The sequence below is a fragment of the Rattus norvegicus genome, chromosome 5 (assembly GCF_036323735.1).
Source record: "Rattus norvegicus strain BN/NHsdMcwi chromosome 5, GRCr8, whole genome shotgun sequence".
NCBI classification, from domain to species: domain Eukaryota; kingdom Metazoa; phylum Chordata; class Mammalia; order Rodentia; family Muridae; genus Rattus; species Rattus norvegicus.
In genome coordinates, this window is record NC_086023.1 from 100,903,712 (window position 1) to 100,926,187 (window position 22,476).

Genomic DNA, 22,476 nt, shown 5'->3' on the forward strand with positions numbered 1-22,476 from the left:
TGCCAAATGCCCAACAGCAGGATCAGGGAAAGAAGCAGGAGGCTCAAGGCAAACAAAGAGGGTGGATTTGGTGTGAAATATGATAAAACAGAGATCCTGGCAAACCTACAGTGAGGAGAATTCTTACCGAACAATTCTCTGCAGAACTGCTATCAAGCCCAGCTCCCAAGGTGAAAGCTTGTAACTCAGAAAGACTAAATAGTATATATCAGCCTCCCCAAAACACATAGTTTCAGGAAAAAATGGTAGTGTATCCTGAAATTCAGCACTCAGGAGCCAGTCTGGGTCACATAGCAAGACCTTGCCTCAGGAAACAATCATCACAGCAGAAAACTTAACAACAGCAGCAGCAGCAGCAGCAGCAGCAGCAGCAACAACAACAAAACCCTGCCTATTTTCATTCCTAAAGAATCTAAGAGTTTCTGCGTTTGTTTTTAAATATTTTATATTTTATTATTGTTTCACAGATAGAGACATGTCAAGCATACATAAACATTAAGTTAAAACTACACATATTACCAACTGATATTTCAAGACTCTGGTGTGTGTGTGTGTGTGTGTGTGTGTGTGTGTGTACATGTGTGCGCATATATCAGAGAACAAACTGATTCTGCCTAAAAATTAACAAACAATAAACAAATGAATTATTTTAATCTAAAAAGCACTTAATTCTATTGATAAATATGAATTTATCAACCTCACTTTTCCTAAGACGTTAGTATCACATTTATAATGGCTTTTGTGACTTAGTCTGTCATAAAGATTTAATCTCTTTGCAAGCACTGTGTCTAAAACATAATGACCACCCAAGCCTGTCCTAAGCGTTACCTTCCTCTTCAATCGGCAGTATGCTGGTACTTCTCTTCAGTGACAAAGACTCTTCATCTTTTTCATAATTTTCTTAAAGATAAAAATATTTTAAGTTATATTCATAAAATTGATAATAAAAGCATCTGAATTTTTCCAAACCCATTTTCTTTGTCTGAACCACTGATTAGAGTCACTTTTGAAGAGACTAACTCCACAGTAACCATATGTACTTAATGTCTTCCTGTAAGTGGGCTAGGACTTTCTTGAAACCTGCCTGCCCTTCTCCTAGGAATGCACTCCTTAGTACATAACATAATGCTCAACAATGTTAGAAATAAAACATCTTTCCAGATAAAAGCCTCACTCTGTTGATTATTACTGCAAGGATGTTCATGGAGATCACCAGAAGCTTGTGCTCCAGCTAGATCAGCCATACACAGTGGTAAACAACGAAGAAGTCCATCTCAAATAAGGCAGACTGGCACCTGAAGCACACGTGACGCAATCTTCTGGCTTCCACACGTGTCACTGTCATGTGCACACACGGGCACGCACACACACACACGCACACACGCACACATGCTTCCTCTCAGTCTCTAAAAGAATCAAACACAACTGCATCTTGTTGTCACCCAAGTTAAAGTCGTGACAGAAAGAAGATTCTATCTCCAACTGAGAACAGTAACAGGATGCCTCTTTTACTCAGAGTCCATTCTAAAGCGAATGCACAGAGCCATGATTCCAGCCAATGTCAAAACAATTTTCTACGAAAATTGCTTTAGGGTTAGAAGACAATGTCAAGATAACACAAAGGTCTCTACCAGCTGGGAGGTCCACATCTTTTGCGGTGTCTTCTCTTGACGTAATCTCTGCTTCCTGGCTGGCTCCCTTCCTCATCAGTGTCAGACGCACTGTCTGTCCCGTGTGACGTAACACCTCTACTGCTTGTTGATTGGTAAAACCCTGAAGGTTGGTGCCATCGACCTGTGATAACAAGATATATTAAAATCAAGGGCACTTTTGTATTGCTGATGCAAAATGTGTATTTATCGCTTAGTACTGAGTAATGGACAGGGAATGAGTATGTCTCTCACTGGGAAATGACCACACACGCCGTCACACACTTGGTGTCCAGGAGTAATGGTGGTTTGCTTAGCACTGCCCTAAGGGTTACACTGCTTTCTATAGATCCTGTGGTAACTTTTAAGATCATTTCTCTAACTCACTAGGTGATCCTGATGAAAATGAGCACCACAGGGGATGAAGGACAGAAGGAAGTGAGGAAAACACTCCTCAAAGACACTGTTGTTTACTCACAGTACTTTACATTGCCTGCAAACAAGGGAAGTGAAAAATTCGAACGTCTTATACTCAGCAGGTGAACAAACCACTGTGAGATCCAGACCAGCATCCTCTACCACAGTATAGCCTAACTGTAACTGTTATAGAAAAGAAATCGTAAAACCTCAAATTAAACATTTGTTTTATTTATCTGTACATATGTGTATACAAACAAAGACACATCGGCTTTCTACACATAACAAACGGAACAGTATATTACATCCGAATATAAAGAAGAGAAGAAACAGAGGAAATTAATACTTAATTATTTTCCTGGTAGGAATATCAGTTAAAGGTCTTGAGAGCTGGTATGTGGAAGACAGTCTCAGACTCTGGCTCCTTGACTCTTGTGCAGTCCTTCTGACTTACATGGGAACTTGAACATGGACACCTGACTCTATTCTTCCCCTTAAGAGATCTTCTGACTTCCCTTTACAAAGATTAGCAAATCAGAATAACAGAAAAGACTACAATGGAATCATAAACAAGCAAAAAAGAGTTCCAATACTGAAGAAACTTCTAGAAATGGTCTGGAAAGGCTGAAAGCAAGACAGCCTAATTTCCATGTGCTCATCTGGTCAGAGAAATGTTAGTAGAAATAAAACTATCTTCTCTCATTACAAAGACGTGGTCCCTGGCTGAGGAAATGGCTTACTTGGTAAAATGTTGGTTATACAAGTATGAGAATACAAAGTCAATCCCCTAGAACCTACACACAAGAGCTAAGACAGGACTGAAATGATGACCAGCACATAGATGCTTTCTATCAGCTCTGACATCCTAGGCTGGATCATCAAGACCCACTACGTGGAAGAAGAGAGTGAGGTCCAGCAAGTCATCCCCTGACCCCTGCATACCATGGCACATGGAAGGCACAGAAAGGATCCTCAGGGCTTACTGACCAATCAGCAAGCTCCAGGTTCAATAAGTGAGACTGTCTGAAGAGCCTAATTGTGGAAGACATACCAACTTCTCAACACCTATGGGTACCTACATCCACCTACGCACAAATGCAAGTGCACACACGCACAAGCACATGAAGTGAAGGTGGCCTACTAGTACATAAGATGCCAAATAGACTACAATAATACTTAAACATAGATACATGAAAATTTTCAGAATTTAAAAAGCTTTCGTTTTAATCGTGTGTGTGTGTGTGTGTGTGTGTGTGTGTGTGTGTGTGTGTGTGTGTGTGTGTGTGTGTGTATAAAGGCTATGGAGCCCAGAAGAGGGCATCAGATCTCTTTGAGTTACTGCTGTTTGTAGCTATGCGGTGTGACACAGGTGCTCAGACTGAACTTCAGGCCTCGACTGCTGAGTGCTCTCCCACTCACACTCACGATTGCCAGGACTGCCCTTTCTGGTCTCTAGACCAGGCTAACTTCAAACGTATAGAGATCGCCTATCCCGACAGCAGCCAGCCTGGTTCTGTTTGTTTTATATTCTGTTAAGCAGCTATTTCATTCTGATCAAATTATATATTCTTTAGGCATCAAAGACAAGTTTTGCTAAAACAGACAGACATGCTATATGTCTGGTGCCATTGTGATAAAGGAACAAAATGGGAGGCAGGCATGGTGGTACAAATCTTTAAATCCCAGCACATGGAGGCAGGGGAGGAAGATCACCATGTGTTCAGGGATATTCTGGACTATTTAGTGTCAGAATAGCCTAGGCTACAGAGCGAGACAGTGTCTCAGACAACTTTAAAAACACAACGAAAAAGCCCAAGTCTGAACACTGATACCAAAAAAAAAAAAAATTCCTCAAATGCATAAAACTTTATGCTGCAAGTGGTTGTTCTAAAATAATTTTTCTTCTTTCTTTTAAAATGAAGTTCCATTAAGAAAAATTTGGTACAAAGAATTCTGTTTAAACATGTATAGAAAAATGCATTTGCTTTCATAGCATGGTAAATTAAAATTTAAAAAATATCTATTACCCAAATGACACAGAAGGGGTACCAGCAAAGAAAATCTGCTTTCATAGGCTAGATTTTAAACTATAATTCAGCTAAGATTCTTAATAATCTCATCATAACATGGAAATAAGGCAGCTACTTTCCAAGAACTCCAGTTTATAATGCTTTGTGCTAGGGCACATGGAAGCTACTGTTAATATTAATAGAGTGAAAGGTAATTAACACGAAATCCCAAAGTTTTATGGAAATAAACAATTTACAGCCAGACTACATAAAAGTCCCAGACAGCAAAACAGCAGCCCAGAATCTGTCTTCAGCTATGACCAGGCTTGACTCCAGGGGAGCTACAGTGTGAGCTCTGGCTCAGTGACAGCTCAGAGGAGAGCTACAAAGGTGAACAGCCTCTGCCCCTCAGAGAAACACATACCTGACTCTGGTAACATGTAATGCAGGCACCACAGTCTGTGGGAGAAATCATGGCGAATACCAGTGCACAGCTGAGAAAACCTGCTTCCCTAGCATGGCCCATGTAACTTGCCAAATCACCCTCCAACAACCCTTATCTACTTACGAGAAACTGAGAATCTATGTCTGTCATGGAACATAAGACAGAACCTGACCCTTCCCATTATCAATCATCATTCTACGCTGCTTTTAACTGCCTGTCACTAAGTAACTAATAGGTGTTATGATGTTATCTGTTGACAAGATTAGCTAACGTTTTAAGAGAAAGGAGCCCCCTTTTCCACATGATTGTTAACAGAATGCCAACATGGAAGATTTTGCTGGGGGCTGAGGGAGAGTGTACAGTGGCAATCTCCTGTCCTTGTACTGTACAAAGGAAACACTAGAGGTCCACAGAATACAGTCTGTAAAAGAAGGCCAAACTAGCTTAAAATTACAAAATAAATGCTTCCTCAAAATAGTAAATAATTCTTAATCTTCTCAGCACCTCAATAAATATAAATTAAAAATAGATTATAGCTCCAGTATCTGCTGTCAAAACAAAACCAGAACAAATAAAATCTGTAATTGTAAAACTGCAGCTAGGAATGAAGGAAATATTATCAATTCATGGGAGGGCCACAAGTGGGTGACACTTGGCACAGAATGAATACATGGTCTATGGGAAAGCCACAAGAAGGTGATACTTTACATAAACGAACAAATGGTCGGGAGTTCTGCACAATGCTTCCTAGGGTTAAAGCATTTCTAAATTAGAATGTAATTAGAGTGTGAGTGAGAGTGAAGACAATCTTATTAAAAGCAAAAGAAGACTTAGAGAAAGTACACCTCCCCTTTGTGAGTACGTTTCTTTTATCACCTACTTGGCTAAGTGGAAGTCATCTTTGAGGATCACTTACAAGGAACAAAAGCAGTGACAACCTGGAGGGAAGCTACTGTGACACTTAAAAATCTACAATAAATCTACTTCATAAGTAAACACTTTCCTAATAGAATATAATTATACAACATATCCTTACCAGATGCTTGGAGAGTCTCGCATGGTTCTCTGAAGAGTAATTCAAGGGACATTGTATTCTATCCTAGGTCATGCAATTGAATCAAGAAGCTGGCTAAAGGACGACCAATGGATAGGGTAAAGCAGACTGAGAAAAATCCATAAGCCTCAATCCTCCACAAAGAACTAACTATAGGTAACTGAGGAAAGCTGGGAATGGGAGAAGTTGCCTTCCACAGGGGAGAGCACACCAGTTGGCTGTCCAATCCCAACTGGCCAGCCCTGAAAGCCTACAAAGTTACATAGGTAGCACTGTACAAACTAAACAGATTATATTGAGGAATATGTATATATGTACATATGTGCTTGCAATAATAGTTTAAAATGCAAGAATTTAAAGGAGAAAAGGGCAAGTATATGGGAAGGTTTGGAAGAAGAAGGGGAAAGAGAGAAATGTCAAAATTAAATTATAATCTCAAAAGGGTTTTTTAATCTGCTAAACAACTGAATACAGAGCAATCAATTTCTAAGATGTAGAAATTCCCCTCAGCATATCCAAAATAAAGTGAAAACGCATCCTTACAAACCTTGTATCTGAATGTTCACAGAAGCATTAACTCTAATATTCAATGAATGAAAATACCTCTTATGGCTGAACTGACTACTAGGTAAGTGTGGCAAAGCCACTCACAATAAAAAAGTATCCAACAATGAAAAGAAAATGGAAGCTTAACCTACTACACAGATGAACCTTGAAAAGCAGTATGCTAAATAAAGCAGTCAACTATAATGGACTAAATTCTATGTGATTGTACTTCTAGGAAATGTCCCAGAAAAAGTACAAAGACAGAATGTAGACCCCAGACTCCATAGGCCTAAGGAGACAGAGAAAGCGGGAAGCAAAGTCCAACATGGGAAGTATATGAATATCCACTGGATTGTGCAATTTAAAGGCATAACTTATAGAATATATAAATTATTTATCACAATGCTGATTTGAAACACTGCCTAATGAACTGACATAGATAGTTGTAGAAAGAAAATGTACACTTTTAACTCATGATTATTGTGCTTGACAGCACCTTTGTGTCAGCTTGTCCCAAGTTATAGTCACCTGAGGGGAAGGAACTTCAGTAAAAAAATAAATAAATAAAATAAAAAATAAAAAGTAAACAACTTCCAGAAGACTCTAGAAGATGGGGTTGAAGGCAGTTCTGCAGAGCATTTTATAAATTAGTGAACGATGGAGGAAGGCCCATTCCTGAGCTGGTGGTCCTGGATTCTATAAGAATGCAGGCTGAGCAAGTCGTGAAGAGTAGGGAAGCCTATAAGCAGCACTCTGCCAGCCTCTGCATCAGCTCCTCTCTCCAGATTCTTAATGCTTGAGGTCCTGTTCTGACTTCCTTCAATGATGGACTATGAGGTGGAAGTGTCAGCCAAGCAAACCCTTTCCTCCCCTGTCAGAATGTGGTCCAAGAGTGGAGTCATGAGAATTCTTAGTACTTATGAGAACACTTCAAGAAAAGCAAAGAGAAGTCTTGTGACCTCAGTTTCTTAATAACATGGGACTGTCCTTAGAATGTGCCTCCATGCTCCTCCCAGGTATCACCAATAGGGATAAGCTTAATGTCAGATACTCAGTACTGTTTGTTCTTATTCTTCAATTAAATGTTTGAACTATCCTTTTCTATGCCTCTGGATACACCTGTTTTTGCCAGAGATGGTGTGTCCTTGTGATTGTACACAGCTTGAACTAATGGCTTTACTCAAGTGATGTCTCTTAATTGTCAGAGTATAAACTGTCTGATGCCCTGAATAAATTTCACTATTGCATGAGACTTTAGTCTGCCTCATTTTTTCGGCTCCATTCTCCCAGGGCCTACCACCTTTAGAGCGGTAAGCACTCCCCAACTTGCTTTCAGTCATGATGGTTTCTCAGTAGCAATAGTAACCTTGACTAGGACAATTATACATGGATCCACGCTGTCTCTTCATTCTTTCCATCACTCCCAAAATAAAAAAGGGGCAGCAGCTCATTCCATTCACGGTAAGACTGAGATGTACTGAGAAAGTCTTCACAGCTCTTACCCAAGGAGGCAGAAAGCTCAACCTGATCTTTCAGTTGAACTTCAAAAGATAGATACAGTTAAGATTCACAGTTCTAATGCCAGGGACACTCTGGGAGACACACTATAGACTTTCCAAGGGCAGAAGTAATATTCCTTAATCTGTTTTTTTCTAAAATGTGATAGATATGTAACAACAACAGCAGTAGCAACAACAACAACACCACCAACAAAACTTACCAATTTAGCATTTTCTAACCATCAAGTTCCTAGTGATAAATGTTGCAGAGTGGTTTGTAGCCACCTTTAGGGTTTTTCATCATGTACATGACTCAGTGTCATGCTGAATGACAATTCCCACCATCTGACGCCACCACGGCCCCAGAGCCACCACTCCCACCTGCCATTTCTCTGACAAGCTTGGGTCACGGCAGTGGGATCACACATGTCTCTACACCTCCTTTATTTCAGTCAGCACACTGTCCTCAAGACTGATTAAGGTTGTAGCAAGTGAAAGAATTTCCGTGTTTGGCAGGTCAAAGAGTGACGTACTGCACATCCAGTGTCATCCTCTGGCCTCCATATGTGCAAACACCAGCAGACAGACATACCTGTGCACACACACACACACACACACACACACACACACACACACACACACCTATTTTGTTCAGCCAGTTGCCTACCAACAGTATCTGGGTTATTTGGCTTGTGCTATGTGAAAAACAGTGTGACTAAGGAATCTTTTAATCAGTCAGCATTCGCCACCGATGTCTTCAAAATGATATTAAAATAATACTACTGGCAATGAGAAAGATCTTATAGTTACAGAAGTTTAGACAGAGGAAAACAAACAGGCTTCCTATCTTCAGGTCATCTGATGGTCTTTAGTTTTTCTATCCCTAAGAAATCATACCATCTACAGGTTTCCCCGTGTGGTTAACCTAAGTTAGTTTCTATATCACAGAGCAGTTTGAAGAAGGTAGTATCCACTGAACAGAGGGTTACTTTTCTATTGACTACGTGAAGTGGCCATACACTCAAAGCTTTCCTATGATACCACAATGACCAGATTGAAGACTTCGGGATTTCTTTCTTTCAATCCTATACGTTTATAGAACTGAAAGGAGCTCATCTACACCGCAGTGTCATTCAAGGTTAAAAACATACGTGTAAGTGAAAATCCAGCTACAGTAAACACCAGGTCTTCCTTCAGAATATACACAAGAAAATATACTATAATTTTAGTATAACAAATTCATTATGACCATAATTCAAATACATGAAAAACTGTAAAGAAATTAATTTTTGTTTTTGACTTAAAGAAAGGAATGTTTGGATCCAATATTCCATCTAATCTGAAAATAATAAATTAGGCCATTATAATGACAGTCTCAAGCCACTAAAATTAGATTGAAAGAATGGATCTGGAGTTAGGAGATGGCTCGTCAGGTAAAGTGCTTGATGTGCAAGTGTAAGGACCTGTGTTGGCATCTTGCTACCCATGTGAAAAGACTGGGTATGGTGGTACACTTCTATGATCCTAGTGTTAGGAGATACATACATGAAGATCCCTGGGATACAGGGAGGGTTGGTACCCAAGGAGGGCTTGAGAAATGGGGGCAAGTATTTGTGGGGGGGGGGTGTAAAGTGAATAAATAAATTAATTAATATGAAAATATCCCTGGGCTCAGTCAGTCTAGAAAATTGGTGACCCTGTCTCAAAAATAAGGCTAGAAGAAAGAAGAAAACATCCAGTGTCATCCTTTGGCCTCCATATGTGCAAACACCAGCAGACAGACATACCTATGTGCATACACACACACACACACACACACACACACACACACACACACACACATACAAACACACCAAATACAAACAAAAAAATTAATGTCAATAAATGCAGATCTTTACTAAGTACAATCATCATAATGCTGGGTCCAGAGCTCAGTGGGTAAATTGTTTGAGTCTCCAGCATGAGGAGCTGAGTTCAGATCGATAGTACCCACATAAAACCCAGGCAAGGCCATGTAGTCTTTAACCTCAACAAGAGCCAGAGCCAGATAGATCCTATGGAACTCACTTCCCTGCTAGTCTAGCCAACCAATGAGCTCCAGGTTCAGTGAGAAACACTGTCCTAACAAACACACAGAGAAAACTATAGAGGAATACACCAAACATGACCCCATGGCCTCTGGCACACATGGGCAAATGACCACACTTGTACCCACACATATAAATGTATTCATAGATAAGAAATTATTTCCTCATTATAAGATTTTATTTTTATCTGCATGTATATGTGTGGATATGTTTCTGAGTTGTTCCACACAGGTTCTACGAACCAAACTCAGGTCCTCTGGAGGAGCAGTCATAGCTTAACCACTAAGCCATCATACTAATCTCAGACAATGCAATTCTTCATCAGCAGACAGCAGAATTATAAATGAATGTGTAACTCACTGCTACAATTTGGTCTCCAATCTGGATTCTTCCATCAAGCTCCACAGCACTGCTCTTTGTAATGCTCTTTACAAAGATTCCTGAAGGCTCTAAGATTAGAAGGAAGAACGTTTTCACTACTTATAAAGCACACACAAAGAAAAGCCACCTTCTGCCTTTCAAATAAAAATCCTAATTATGACTAAGTATTTACTGATAAGCCACACAGGCACTTAGTACAAAGAACACAGCAATTGTTCAGCATGTCATATCAGAGTCACCTATACCAAACTGTTTCTAAGAAAGCTGTCCACACCAGAAAGCATATAATGATCGAATATCTCATAACACGGATATTAAGATGGCTGCAATGTGTAGAAAATATTTAGGCTTTAAGTTACCTAATTTTTTATCTCCAATATAGCCAGCAATGGTAATTCCTAATCCTTGGACATTTTTAGTGAGTTCCACATCGAACGTCTCACTTTCTTCATTTTTCTGAGTAGAAGCATCAACCTAAAGCAGTATCAATAAATAGATAAATCTTCAGATAAATCAACATGTAAGAAAGACTAAGGTCAATTTTCAAAGTCAAAGATTCAATTCTGCTAAGGCATCTCTAACTGTACAGTTGGCCCCTTATACCCTGACAATACAGACTGAACACTGCATTTCCGTTCAGAAAAGAATGTAGAAAAGAAAGCTGAGCTCCCCTCACCAGACAAACATGCTATACAGACAAAATGTTAAATATTAAATAGCTTCTTGTTAACAAAGTATTTTCAGATATATCTCTTCATTTCTAAAGGAGATAGGATGTTTAAAGGTCAAAGATGTCATGCTTTAAATTGATATTAAAAAGTTAAGATGTAGTGCTGTCAGTTAAATCTTTCTAATCATCGCTTTCTGGACAACCACCTACCAAGAAGAGTAATGACCAGCGGCTGTTTATGGAACAGTGTCTTTGGGATGGGGTTGGCATGTCTTCACTCCTTATCCTTATAAAGCCTAGAATTCCTGACATCATTGGGAGGCCAGTGAGATGTCCAATTGTATCAATCTTTCCCAGAGGAAGGAGGCATATACATGTTTCCAGGGATAAACAGCTGAAATCTGGGGAGGCAGAACTCACATTCCCACAGTGTGGTTGCAGGGCTCCTATTTCTCAATGAGGTACAGTACATAAGACTATAAAACATAGGGTCTCAGCCTCTACAAGAGAGCTCCCACTGTTACCTACAACTTTTTACTTGATTCTAACACCATGAATATGGCTGAATCTCCCCCACAGCCATGTTATATGTAGGCTTGTGACTTATTTTTTAAAAGAAGTAAATGGCACCAAGAATGTTTTTACATTGCCCTTTTTGTTTGGTAAATTAAAGATATTCATCAAGAAAGTGTGCCTATCAACTGGCATTCTCCTGTTCTGGAATGGTATCTGAAAACAGCTTTCTTGGGTCTAAGCCTTCTCTAATATATACTATTATAGTCACTATTAATTGCATGTGGGACCACAGGTAAAGAAGACTCCCTCAATTAAGCATTAGTGAGCTGACACATGATGTTGTCAATAAGCCACTGATCCTATACATTGGCATGATGTCAACAGACCTTCCAGTCAATCCTACCAAAAACTCAAGGCAATGGGCTTTTATAGCCAAGCAGCTTGGAGCTGGCTGGCCACTGACATCTTCTGATCTATGTAAACAGTTATCTCACTGATAGTCCACCTAAATGAAGTGTAATTTTACAAGTAAAGTTGGATTTATTTTCCATTGCACATAATTATCTGTGCAAACTTAGCAAAAGTTTAAAGTTTAGATAATTACAAGAAAATGACAGGATAAAATCTGCTTCAATTGAAACAAATGTGTTTTCTATTTTTAATAAGTTACCCGAGTGCTATTTTAGAGGGTGGCAATTTGACTATCGAATGGTTTTAAACGGGGCACAAGCTTCAGAGATGATGATATACGCAGAGAATAGACACTGTCCTAAGCTTTCATTACATCGAGTAGTTTCTGGTATTGCATTCATTTATATATTGCTGAATAAAATGTTTTGTTTTCCACAAAAGAATGGCATTTAAACACTTCGATAAACAAGCTTGCTTTCTTCTTTTCTCTCTGTAAAAATAGCAACCAAATCAGTCCTAAAAACAACAGAATCATGGAAATTTCAAGTGGGCTAATAAAGTTTAAAAGGGTTTATGGGGGAGGATAGGTTCTTAACAAAAGAATTTGCAGCAACTGATTAGAGCAGTTTTAATAAAAGAAAATGTGGATATTTTACATGTATGAGAAATGGATACAGGACTGGCATGTGTTGGAAAATTTACCCAGAAATGGGTAAAATTTGTTTCTAAAATGTTTAAGACACTTTTGGCTGCATTTACTTTATTTTATCCACTGTAGACTTATGACCTGAAACCAACTGATATAACTTTTAATTTTCAAGAACTTTGGGGCTAGAGAGATGGCTCAGTTAAGATGGTTAAGAGCATTGACTGCTCTTCCAGAGGTCCTGAGTTCAAATCCTAGCAACCACATGGTGGCTCACAAGCATCTGTAATGGGTCCAATGTCCTCTTCTGGTGGTCTGAAGACAGCTACAGCGTACTTATGTATAATAAATAAATAAATCTTAAAAAAAAGAATTTTGAAACTTCCCAACATTTTTTCATATCAAATTTAGGACAAATATGGCACGCTATACTAATGAATGATGCCAAATGTTTCATGGCCAATGTGCCATGCCAAAGTGTAACTAGTGTTTTAAACAAATATTTACAGTGACAATCACTCATTATAGATCTGTTAATAGTCCACAGCTAGCACAGATTAAAGAAATGTCACAGGGATGTCCATAAGCCTCATCTGTTTCCACCATCTTGGCTCCCAATCCCCAACTGCCACATAAGAAACTTTCTAGAGAAAAGTTGTCAGAAGGCCATGATTAGAATAATGGCCCAGTTTACAAAAAGTCTTCTAAGTAAGACAATGACAAACTCAAATATTATATGATTTGAATAATACAATACTAGAATTCCAAATATTCTTATAAAACAGTTGCTTACAGAAAGTATGAAATGATCTCCTAGAATCTTTAAGCAAGGAATTCTCAATAAATAAAACATTAGCATCTCTACCCATGCTTTTTGTTATATTCTTTTAATACATATGGATATCAATAAATCTAACTTTTTTTTTTGGTTCTTTTTTTTCGGAGCTGGGGACCGAACCCAGGGCCTTGCACTTCCTAGGCAAACGCTCTACCACTGAGCTAAATCCCCAGCCCCTAAATCTAACTTTTAAATAAATATCTGAATGCTGTTTGCTTAGACCTTTATGTAGAGGAATTTTAATCCTGCAACATGGCTGCTCAGGCAAGGGATCACATAGACCTTCTGCATTACAGTATGATCTTGATGAAATATAAACATGTCCTTAGTATACACATTTAATCCCAAACAATGTAGGTAAGGTTAGCTGGTGGAAGGAAGCAGCCATATTTGAAAGTGAAGTCTAATTGAGGGGCAGACAAAGTGACGGATCAGAGAATGATTTGATAGAACATAAGAACAGCACAAGAAAGAAAAGCTATTTAAGAGCAGTGCAGGGAGAAAGGGTCAGTCAGCTGGGAGTCAGTGCAGTGAGTGCAGTGAAGTAGAGCTAAACGTGTTCCTGAGTTCAGGGCAGGTCAGTAGAGGTGGCTGAAGTCAGAGAATAAGGACCCAGAAGGTTATAACAAATTGGGAGAGTTAGTTTAAGGCCAAATGCAGCAATTCAGTGAGAAGCTGAGAGAAGTCAGATTGACTCAGTCAGCTTGGAGGGTGGGCATAGTTTGAGCCAGAACGGCCAGCAAGTTGAACCAGCCAGCCAGAGTTCAGAAACAACAGAAAAGGTGAGCTTATTCAGCAAGAAGCTCCGAGACAACGATTACACCCGGTAAATAAAATTCACATTTACCCTTTTACATCAACTGTTTTTAGCTACTTACTCGCATCTCTGAAGTAGATGTGGAAGAGGAGAGGGTGATGCCCAAAGAGGAAGGTGCTGGAGTTTCTTCTACAGCGCCTCTGGCAATCATCAGTTTAACTCTGTTTCCACACTGCCTGAGGACTTGTGCTACTTGCTCACTGCTCATCCCTGCTAGGTCCGTGTCACCAATCTTCAGAATGTGGTCTCCACTGCATAGTCGACCATGCTGATTTTAAAAAAGCATTAAAATAATTAAGGCACTTCTATTATAACTGCACTTGAAAAGTTCTGATCTAAAGACAATAACACAAATGACAATATGACATGTCAATCACATAAAACTAAGTGTTAAATTGTATGTGAACTGTCTTTTAACATTCAATGTTGTAAAAGGAAATGAAACTTACAGATAATTTGTTAAATCAATAGCTAGTTTTTCTTTCAGCTTGACTTCTAGCTAAGAATTCTCATGAAAATAAAACATGATTTTGTGTGATTTTTAGTTTTGAAGAACAAGAAAAGATGTCATTAAGCATAGATGAGGTATGAAGTCATCATGCAAACACAGCTCACATGAATTAGAATGTGATGTGGAACACGAGAAAGAGCTGCAACGTTCCTACAGTTTCTATCTGGCCATCTCAATTATGAATGCTGCAAAGAATGAATTTCCAGATAACATTCTAGTGAAAGGAAAATGAAGATAGAAGAGAGTGAAGTGAACAATATTTAAAACAAAAACCCAAAATGACAGACTGCTCTGCACAGTACATCACGACAGTGACTAGTGACTCATGGCTGAGGAAGACCAGGCAGTGGCCAGTCCAACTAAGAATTAACCTTGACATTTCATTTTATTTTAGTGGATTTAAAGCTCATTGTACTTATATTTTCTATGTCCTGGAAAGGGAGAGTATATATAGGGTTCTTCCTTTTCTTTCAAGCCTGTGAAGTTCATTTGCTATTGCTAGATGTCATATAATACTTAGATGTTATTTTACTGTTGATACAACAGCACTGTTGTCTAACTAGGACCTCACTCATGAATGTGAGGGATATCTGATGAACTCAGCTTCCAAGTTTAAGTTCAAATCTATTAGTGAAAACAATAGCCTTATAACCCTATAAAGTTAAAAATATTAAATACAGACAAAACTATATCATCTTCCTATGCAAAAATAAATAAATAAATACATAAATACATAAATAATACATAAATACATAAATAAATAAATAAATAAATAAATAAATAAATAAATAAATAGAAAGAAATAATGGCACATCTCAGAAGCAACAACATGTCCACAAACTAAATGGAAAATTGGCTGTGTGTCACGTACGACGATGACACCAGAGAGCCAGCACTAAAGGTACAAGGTTTTACCTCAACGATAATGCATTTTTTACACAACGTGCTTTTTGAACAGCTGCCAGGTTTACAAATATGTAACTCTCAAACAACAGGTAGATGTTTCTACCGGGACTAGAATCATCAGGCTGGTTTCATCTGTGGTTCTTCAGGGTGTTCAGTGCACTGGACACAACTGCATTTTAAGTATGGTCCATGCCTATTTTCTAAGTACTCTCTTCCAAGTGTAAGAGAATACTTGAAGGCCAGTCCAACAAAATGAAAGATCGTTAGTTGATCAAATTTTCCTTTTATTAAACAGAAAACCTCTATGATGAAGCCACACCTCTGGGTTAACAACAACAAAACAGACCTGCAACAGTAGCTCACCTGGTCAGCTACTCCTCCAGGCAAAATTGTCTTGACTATCACACCAGTTGCTTTTCCTCCTATGATGCCAAATCCCAGACCAGACCCATCATTCACAAGTTCGATAGTTTCCACATGCTGCCAGTGAGTCTAAAAGGAAAGCTTCTGGATGAGTATTTGGTTGGTGTTGAAAACTGAGTTCATATAGACCCATGACTAACCAACTCTGGCTTTTCATTTAGTAACAGACTGTTATCACTATCTATCTGATCCTTTTTATAGTTATCAATACATCACTGTAGTGATATAATTTAACATGCAGAAACATGCACTGGTTTTTAAAGATATTTGGAAAACTTCCTTGATAAAAAGTTCCAACCCAACAGCGGCCCTAGATTAGGAAAGTCTGCCTAATTATGCTTTGAAGTAGGATACTGATTTGTAGCAGTTTATGCCATCACTGCCAGCTAACTGTAACTACATAAGGATGTGGCACTTATCTTCAATCCCTGCACTCAGGAAGTGGAGACAGGCAGATCCTGAGAGCTCAGGGCAAGCCTGATCCACACCGTGAGTTCTAGGCTATCTAGGGAGAGATTGAATGAACATGCACAAAAGAAGAAAAGAAAGAAAAGGAAGGAAAGGAAAGAAGGAATGGGTAAGGAAAAAGAGGGGAGAGGAAGGGAAGGGGAAGGGGGAGGGGAAGAGGGAAGAAGGAAAAGGGAAAAGGGAATCGTGGAAAAGAAAAGGAAAAGGGAAAAGGAAAGAGGAAAAGGAAAAAAGGGAAAGCAAAATCAAGCAAAATAAAGATTTGTATCCACTTACAGATAAAGTAAATTTTATTAAGGGACTCCATTTTTATTAATGCTGTCAAAGAATCATGTAAAGTAAAAGCTATTCTAAAGGTTCAAAACAACCAGAATTCAGAAATAAATACACCAAGTAGGAATACATAAAAGAATAATTATTAAAAAAATAACCTAAAAACTAAAACCAAGCAAACCAACTAGCAAGACCTGAGGAAAGAGCAGGCAGTAGAAAGTGGGCACAGTTGAAAAGACCAGGAGTGTTTGTTTCCTCGTCTACTCACTGGATTCGAGTGGGCTGAAACTGTGCTGGCTGCAGATGGAGAACGGGAAATTCGTGGGCTGGAGATATGCGGCAAAGACCCCCTGGCAATAACAAGCTGTATAGTGTCTTTGGCCTTCTGCAGGATGCTGATGGCCTGCTGGTGTGTGATCGTCTGATCTAGGACCTGGCCATTAATGGCAAGGATCTGGTCAGTCTCCTTAAGTCTGCCATCTCTATCAGGGAAGGAAATGAAGTAATGAAAGATGTGAATGCTCTCAAGGAAATGACAGTTCCTGTGGCTGGGAATGTTCAGGCCACTTTAATCCTAGTGTAGAATACACATATTTTAAAAACTTGTACCTGAATCTCTACTTAAAAGTGCAGGATTTGCCCCCACCCCCACCCCTCCGTACTTGTGGTAATTCCATGCTATCTGGCTATGTGATCCACTGTCAATGGACTCTTCTCATCGAAAGCTGACTAACATTCATTTAGGGATGGTCTTTTATGTTAAAAATGAAAGTATGCATCTCTTCCTACTCTGACTACATTAATAAAACAAAATTCAAACTATAATGGGACAGTTCTAATGACTTTTATTCAAAATGAGATCCAATAATAACAATGAACAAAAGATCATACTTGTTTCTTCACTTACTAAAATATAACTGATGGCCATTTAAAAGCTACTCTAATGTGTGTGACATGTGTGTGCATGTGCACGGCTGCTTAGGCACATGTGTAGGAAGGACACAGGTTGAGTGTCTTCCTGTACTGCTCTGTATCTCATTTTTGAGACAGTCTCTCAGAGAATCCAAAGCTCATCTTAGCAACACTGGTAGCCCAGCAAACTCTGGCAAATGCCTGTCTGTGCTGGCCCAGTACTGGGTTAGAGACGTGTGCCTCTGCATCTGACTTTTCTATGAGTCCTGGAGATCCAGACTCGGGTCCTCGTACTAGCACGGCCAGAACGTCAGCATCTCCCTCACCCCGTGACTCTCATTTTAATGGACTTGCTTTATACTCCCAAGGAATAACGGCTTCTAAGACCCGGTTAATGTCTGATCATTTCAGCCTTTTCTTTGCATTCATCTCCTCCTACAGTGGTCAAAACCCTTCCCTGTGTAGAACAAATGAGCTGCTGTAGCAGTCTCACCTGTGAGCCACACTGCCCTCTTGAATCTCCTGAACAAAAATCCCCAGCTCTCCCCTGTTTTCACTTCTGAGCCCAACGACACTGAAGCCGAGGCCTCCACATGGAGGTTTGAGGAGCTCAAATATTTCCACATGGCGACCCTGTTCAGGAAACAAAATAGAAAACAAAGTGAAGATCCGATGACTAGTTGGTGGCAATGGTGTATATTTTTAATCTCAGCTCTTTGAGAACGAGAGGAGGGTAAGAGAACTGTGAGCAAGCCTGGGCTACGTAGGAAATGGAGGCTAGCCCAGATGCCATAGCGAAATCAAAATCAACTAAAGCAGTCTCAAAATAAAATAAAACAAACACAACAACAAACAAAAACAATATTGCATGTGGAAGTTATCTCATTGGGGTATTACTTTGATTATCAAAAAGAAGGAACTAGAGAAAGATCAGCTTAGTACTTGTCACCTAAAATACAACATTTCATTTTTCCAGAAGAGTATTTCTGGGTTGTAGCACAGAATACTCAATTTAAAATGTGATCATTTTTCCAAATGATCAGCCTTGAAAATATAAACATGTAAGTAACATTATACAGACTGAGAAGGTTATATTTATGTACTTATGAATATACACACACAGAGACTCGGAGAAGGCGGCAGAGAGTGTGGGTGGTCAGTCCTCCATGATCACCCTGTCCCTACAACTGTCTCTCATTTCTTTAGCTCCAGCTACGCTCCCTCATTGCGCCTCATACAGCTAGGGTACCCACTACCCACTAGGTAAAATATCCGCATTTACTCCTTTATTTCATTGGTGTCTACTCAAGATGTATATGTGTGTATGTGTGAGTGTCCATGTGTGTAATTAATAAAAAAGAGAGAACATTAATTTGAAAGCATTTGGTAGGAACAAGAGAAGAGTCAAATGATGTATTATAATCTCAAAAATTAAATAAAATAAAATTAATAGAAACTTCTAAACTAGACAAAATCCCACAAACTTCTTTTTCATTATAAACCTGTTCAGGTACCCAAGATGCAATCCACAGACCACAGGAAGCTCAAGAAGAAGGATGACCAAAATACGGATGCTCCTATTCCTTCTTAAAAGGGGGAAAATATCCATAGGAGAGGATATGAAAGCAAAGTTTAGAGCAGCAACTGAAGGAATGGCCATTCAGAGCCTGCCCCACATGTGGCCCATATATATACAGCCACCAAAACTAGATAAGATTGATGATAACTAGATAAGCTAAAAAATGTATGGTGAAAGGGACCAAATATAGAACTCTCCTGAGAGAGTTCTGGACATACAGAATATGTCCAATACAGACATCAATGCTAGCAGCAAACCACTGAACTAAGAACAGAACCCCCTTGGGGAGAATTAGAAGAAGTATTGAAAGAGTTGAAGGGGCTTGCAACCCCACAAGAACAACAATGCCAACCAACCAGAGCTCCCAGGAACTAAACCACTACCCAAAGACTATACATGGACTGACTCAGGGCTCCAACTGCATAAGTAGTAGAGAATAGCCTTGTTGGGGCACCAGTGGAAGGGGAAGCCCTTGGTCCTGCCAATTTGGACCCCCAGTGCAGGGGAATATGGTGGGGGGCAGTAATAGGAGGAATACCCATATGGAGGAGGGGAAGGGGAGGGAATGGGGGCTTATGAACAGGAAACTGAGAAAGGGAATAACATTTGAAGTGTAAGTAAAGAAATATATCTAATAAAATTTTTTTTAAAAATTAAAAACTTCTTGTTATAAAGTCAAAAATATATACATACATATGTATGTATATATATCACAAACATAAAAGCATATCATATATATAAATGTCCGTGCTTATATATACTTAATAAAAAGTGAATTAGAAAAATACCTACCATACCCATAACAGTAGTTACATTGAGTTCCATGAAAGAGAAGTAAGAGTAATGGTTTAAGAGGATTTTCATTTTCATTATAAATTTTATGACTTGGGAAAAAAGGAGCAAATGCAAACTGACCAAATGTTAGTTAATGGTTAACGAGGTGATAAAATACAGATGTTTGTATATATACACATTGTGTGTATAGACACATACACATTTTATAATCTCTCAATGTCAAATGTGTTTATAGTCTGCCTTCAAACTTGAATTATCCCAAAATACACTTCTGTGCAACTAAGCAATGATTTCTAGTATAATAGACTCATGTTCATCCTAAATATTAATGGAAAAATTAAAATAAAAAAACCTGTTCAGGAATGCTGCTGAATTCCTCAAATTATCCAGGACTTGAAGACCTTTTTTAATATGTCCAGGGCTGAGTCACAGGGAGAAACGCTCTTACCTGGGCCATACTTTTGATGAGCTGATCAAGTTCTTCACAGGCAGGCTTTCCATCCATGGCAGGTGGAGCACCAGGTCCAGAAATTGCTTCGAGGTTCCCATTACTTGGAGACAGCAAAAGTGACTCACTTTGCAGATTAGAGATGATGGCAGAGCTGAACTGCGGTGTGTGGGCATGGTCAGCATTTGCAGTTGCCAAAGTAGCAACGTTTACCTAGGAGGATGCAGAGATGATTAGCCACGATACTGGTGTACTTCCAGGCTCTGTGGTGGTCCGGCGGTGGTGGGAGAAGTGAGAGTGGCTTTGCAGCCACTTTCCTCTTTACTTTTAGGTTAAGGCTTCTCAAAACATTAACCCGCTATCTCACCAGCTCCTGCTATCTGTGGAATAACACCACCAGAAGGATTGTTACTTCGCAAAGGTGAAAACCCCAGTGTCTGTCACACGCTCCAAGTAAAACTAACGAAAGCACTGTAGACAGTCAATCCTTACTGAGCAGCGTGTGGTCATTCCTCACTCAGAGGTGTAGGCTGTCAATCCTACCTGTGTGATTTAGACAGTAAATCCTTACTGTGCAGTATAAGCAGCCAGGGCAAACAGGGCCTTTCTGCAAAGTTTCATCTACAACTCTGCATCAGAAATATTCATCAGCGTTATGTTCAAAATAGCTTTGTCCTGTCCTCACTCTCTTGGCTTTAGCTATGCTGACCTCCTCACACTACCTGACACTGCAGTAAGGTGTTTCACAGCACCGGTCGGGTAAAGACATTCACGGTCTGTTCTTTACTTCACCCAGGTCTATGCAACCTTACCATGGAGAAGCCCTCCGGGACAACCTATCCCACACAGGACTCATGCTCTGCTGGCAGCCCTTGCCCTCCTTCTCTTCACAGCTCTTATTCTAGTTTCATCCTGTTCCTGTGATAGGAAAACACTCCAAACAAACACAACGGTGAGAGAAAAAAGTGTTCTGTGGCTTCTATCCAGGGCAGTATCTATCCCTAAAGGAAAGAGGGGCAGAAGTTCCAGGCAGGAGCATGGAGGTAGGAACCACGGAAGAGGACAACTTGCCAGCTTGGTCTCTGGCTCAGTCTTTCTCTGGCTCATGCTTAGCTTCCCTTTTTTTTTAAACCTCAGGACCACCAGCCCACAGAATGGTATTTCCTTCAGGGTTCTGGACCTTTCCACATAAATTACCAATCAAGAAAATGGACACATGCACACAGGCCACAGGCAAACTTAATAACATGATTGCTCAACAGAGTCTCCTCTTTCAACAGAGTCCCCGCTGTGTCAAAATGACAGTTAATGCTAACCAGGACAGTGCTTCCATGCTGCTGGTACACATCCACTGTCACAGCACGTCCACTCTACCACTGCGGGTAACTAAAATGTAAAACTCCCCAGGGGTAGGATCCAGCCATTCTGTTTCCCTTGATGTCTCTGTCCTTTAAAGGAAGGCCTACCCAGAGCAAGCCTTCAATATATATTTGCAGAACAAACACTTATCCACACAAATCCCCTACTAGTGTCAGCTCCAATTCATGGATGATAGATCACACAAAGTCAAATGACTAATAACACTGGGTGACCGTGCTACTTTTTCATCATGCTGCCTCTGTGTGCTACACAGAACACAATCACTCGAAGTACCACTCCAGGATAAAGACAGGAGGTGAGGAGCATCTGCTGATGAACTCTGCGAAGATATTCCATACAGTGCCCCCACTCTATACAGAAGAATTTGTTACCTATCCTTAAAAACAAAGCAGAAAACTTACTTAGTCACCAAAGCTGCCGAAACTTTACCATTATATTACCTACCTTTAGTCACCCATGAAAAAGAGGAAGGAAGCCTCTGGGAATTCTATCCAATGCTTACTTTAAAATTTACAGGAGGCATGATCAATTATTATTTTTCAAAAGCGAGCTTCTCTTGCCAAGACTGGCTTTTTTTAATCCCCAGCCATGGCAACTTCAGGGAAGTCTGCCGGCAGAAGACATACTGATCAGGTTGAAGCAGATGGCATAATAAAACTTGTGACAGGCGAAGATCCCACACACTAGGACCTAATGCCTATGGCCTGTTTGCATAGTGAAAAATATTTGGACTTCAGCTACAGTAAGCCAGAGTGAACAAACCCAATTCCAGGAATAGATGGTCTCGTGGTAAGAA

At 39.6% G+C, this 22,476-nt stretch overlaps 1 protein-coding gene across 11 annotated transcripts in view; it reads right to left on the minus strand.

The window, feature by feature from the left end:
- Positions 1–22,476, minus strand: part of Mpdz (multiple PDZ domain crumbs cell polarity complex component) — a 154,446-nt gene that overhangs the window by 91,591 nt on the left and 40,379 nt on the right. For all 11 annotated transcript variants that reach the window (XM_063287256.1, XM_063287255.1, XM_006238342.5 and 8 more), the window contains 9 exon segments: positions 20,301–20,513; positions 17,972–18,111; positions 16,835–17,048; positions 15,766–15,894; positions 14,047–14,253; positions 10,447–10,561; positions 10,067–10,155; positions 1,632–1,794; positions 829–900 (listed from right to left, as the gene is read on the minus strand). In XM_063287256.1, the coding sequence (XP_063143326.1) occupies positions 829–900; positions 1,632–1,794; positions 10,067–10,155; positions 10,447–10,561; positions 14,047–14,253; positions 15,766–15,894; positions 16,835–17,048; positions 17,972–18,111; positions 20,301–20,513 (1,342 nt within the window).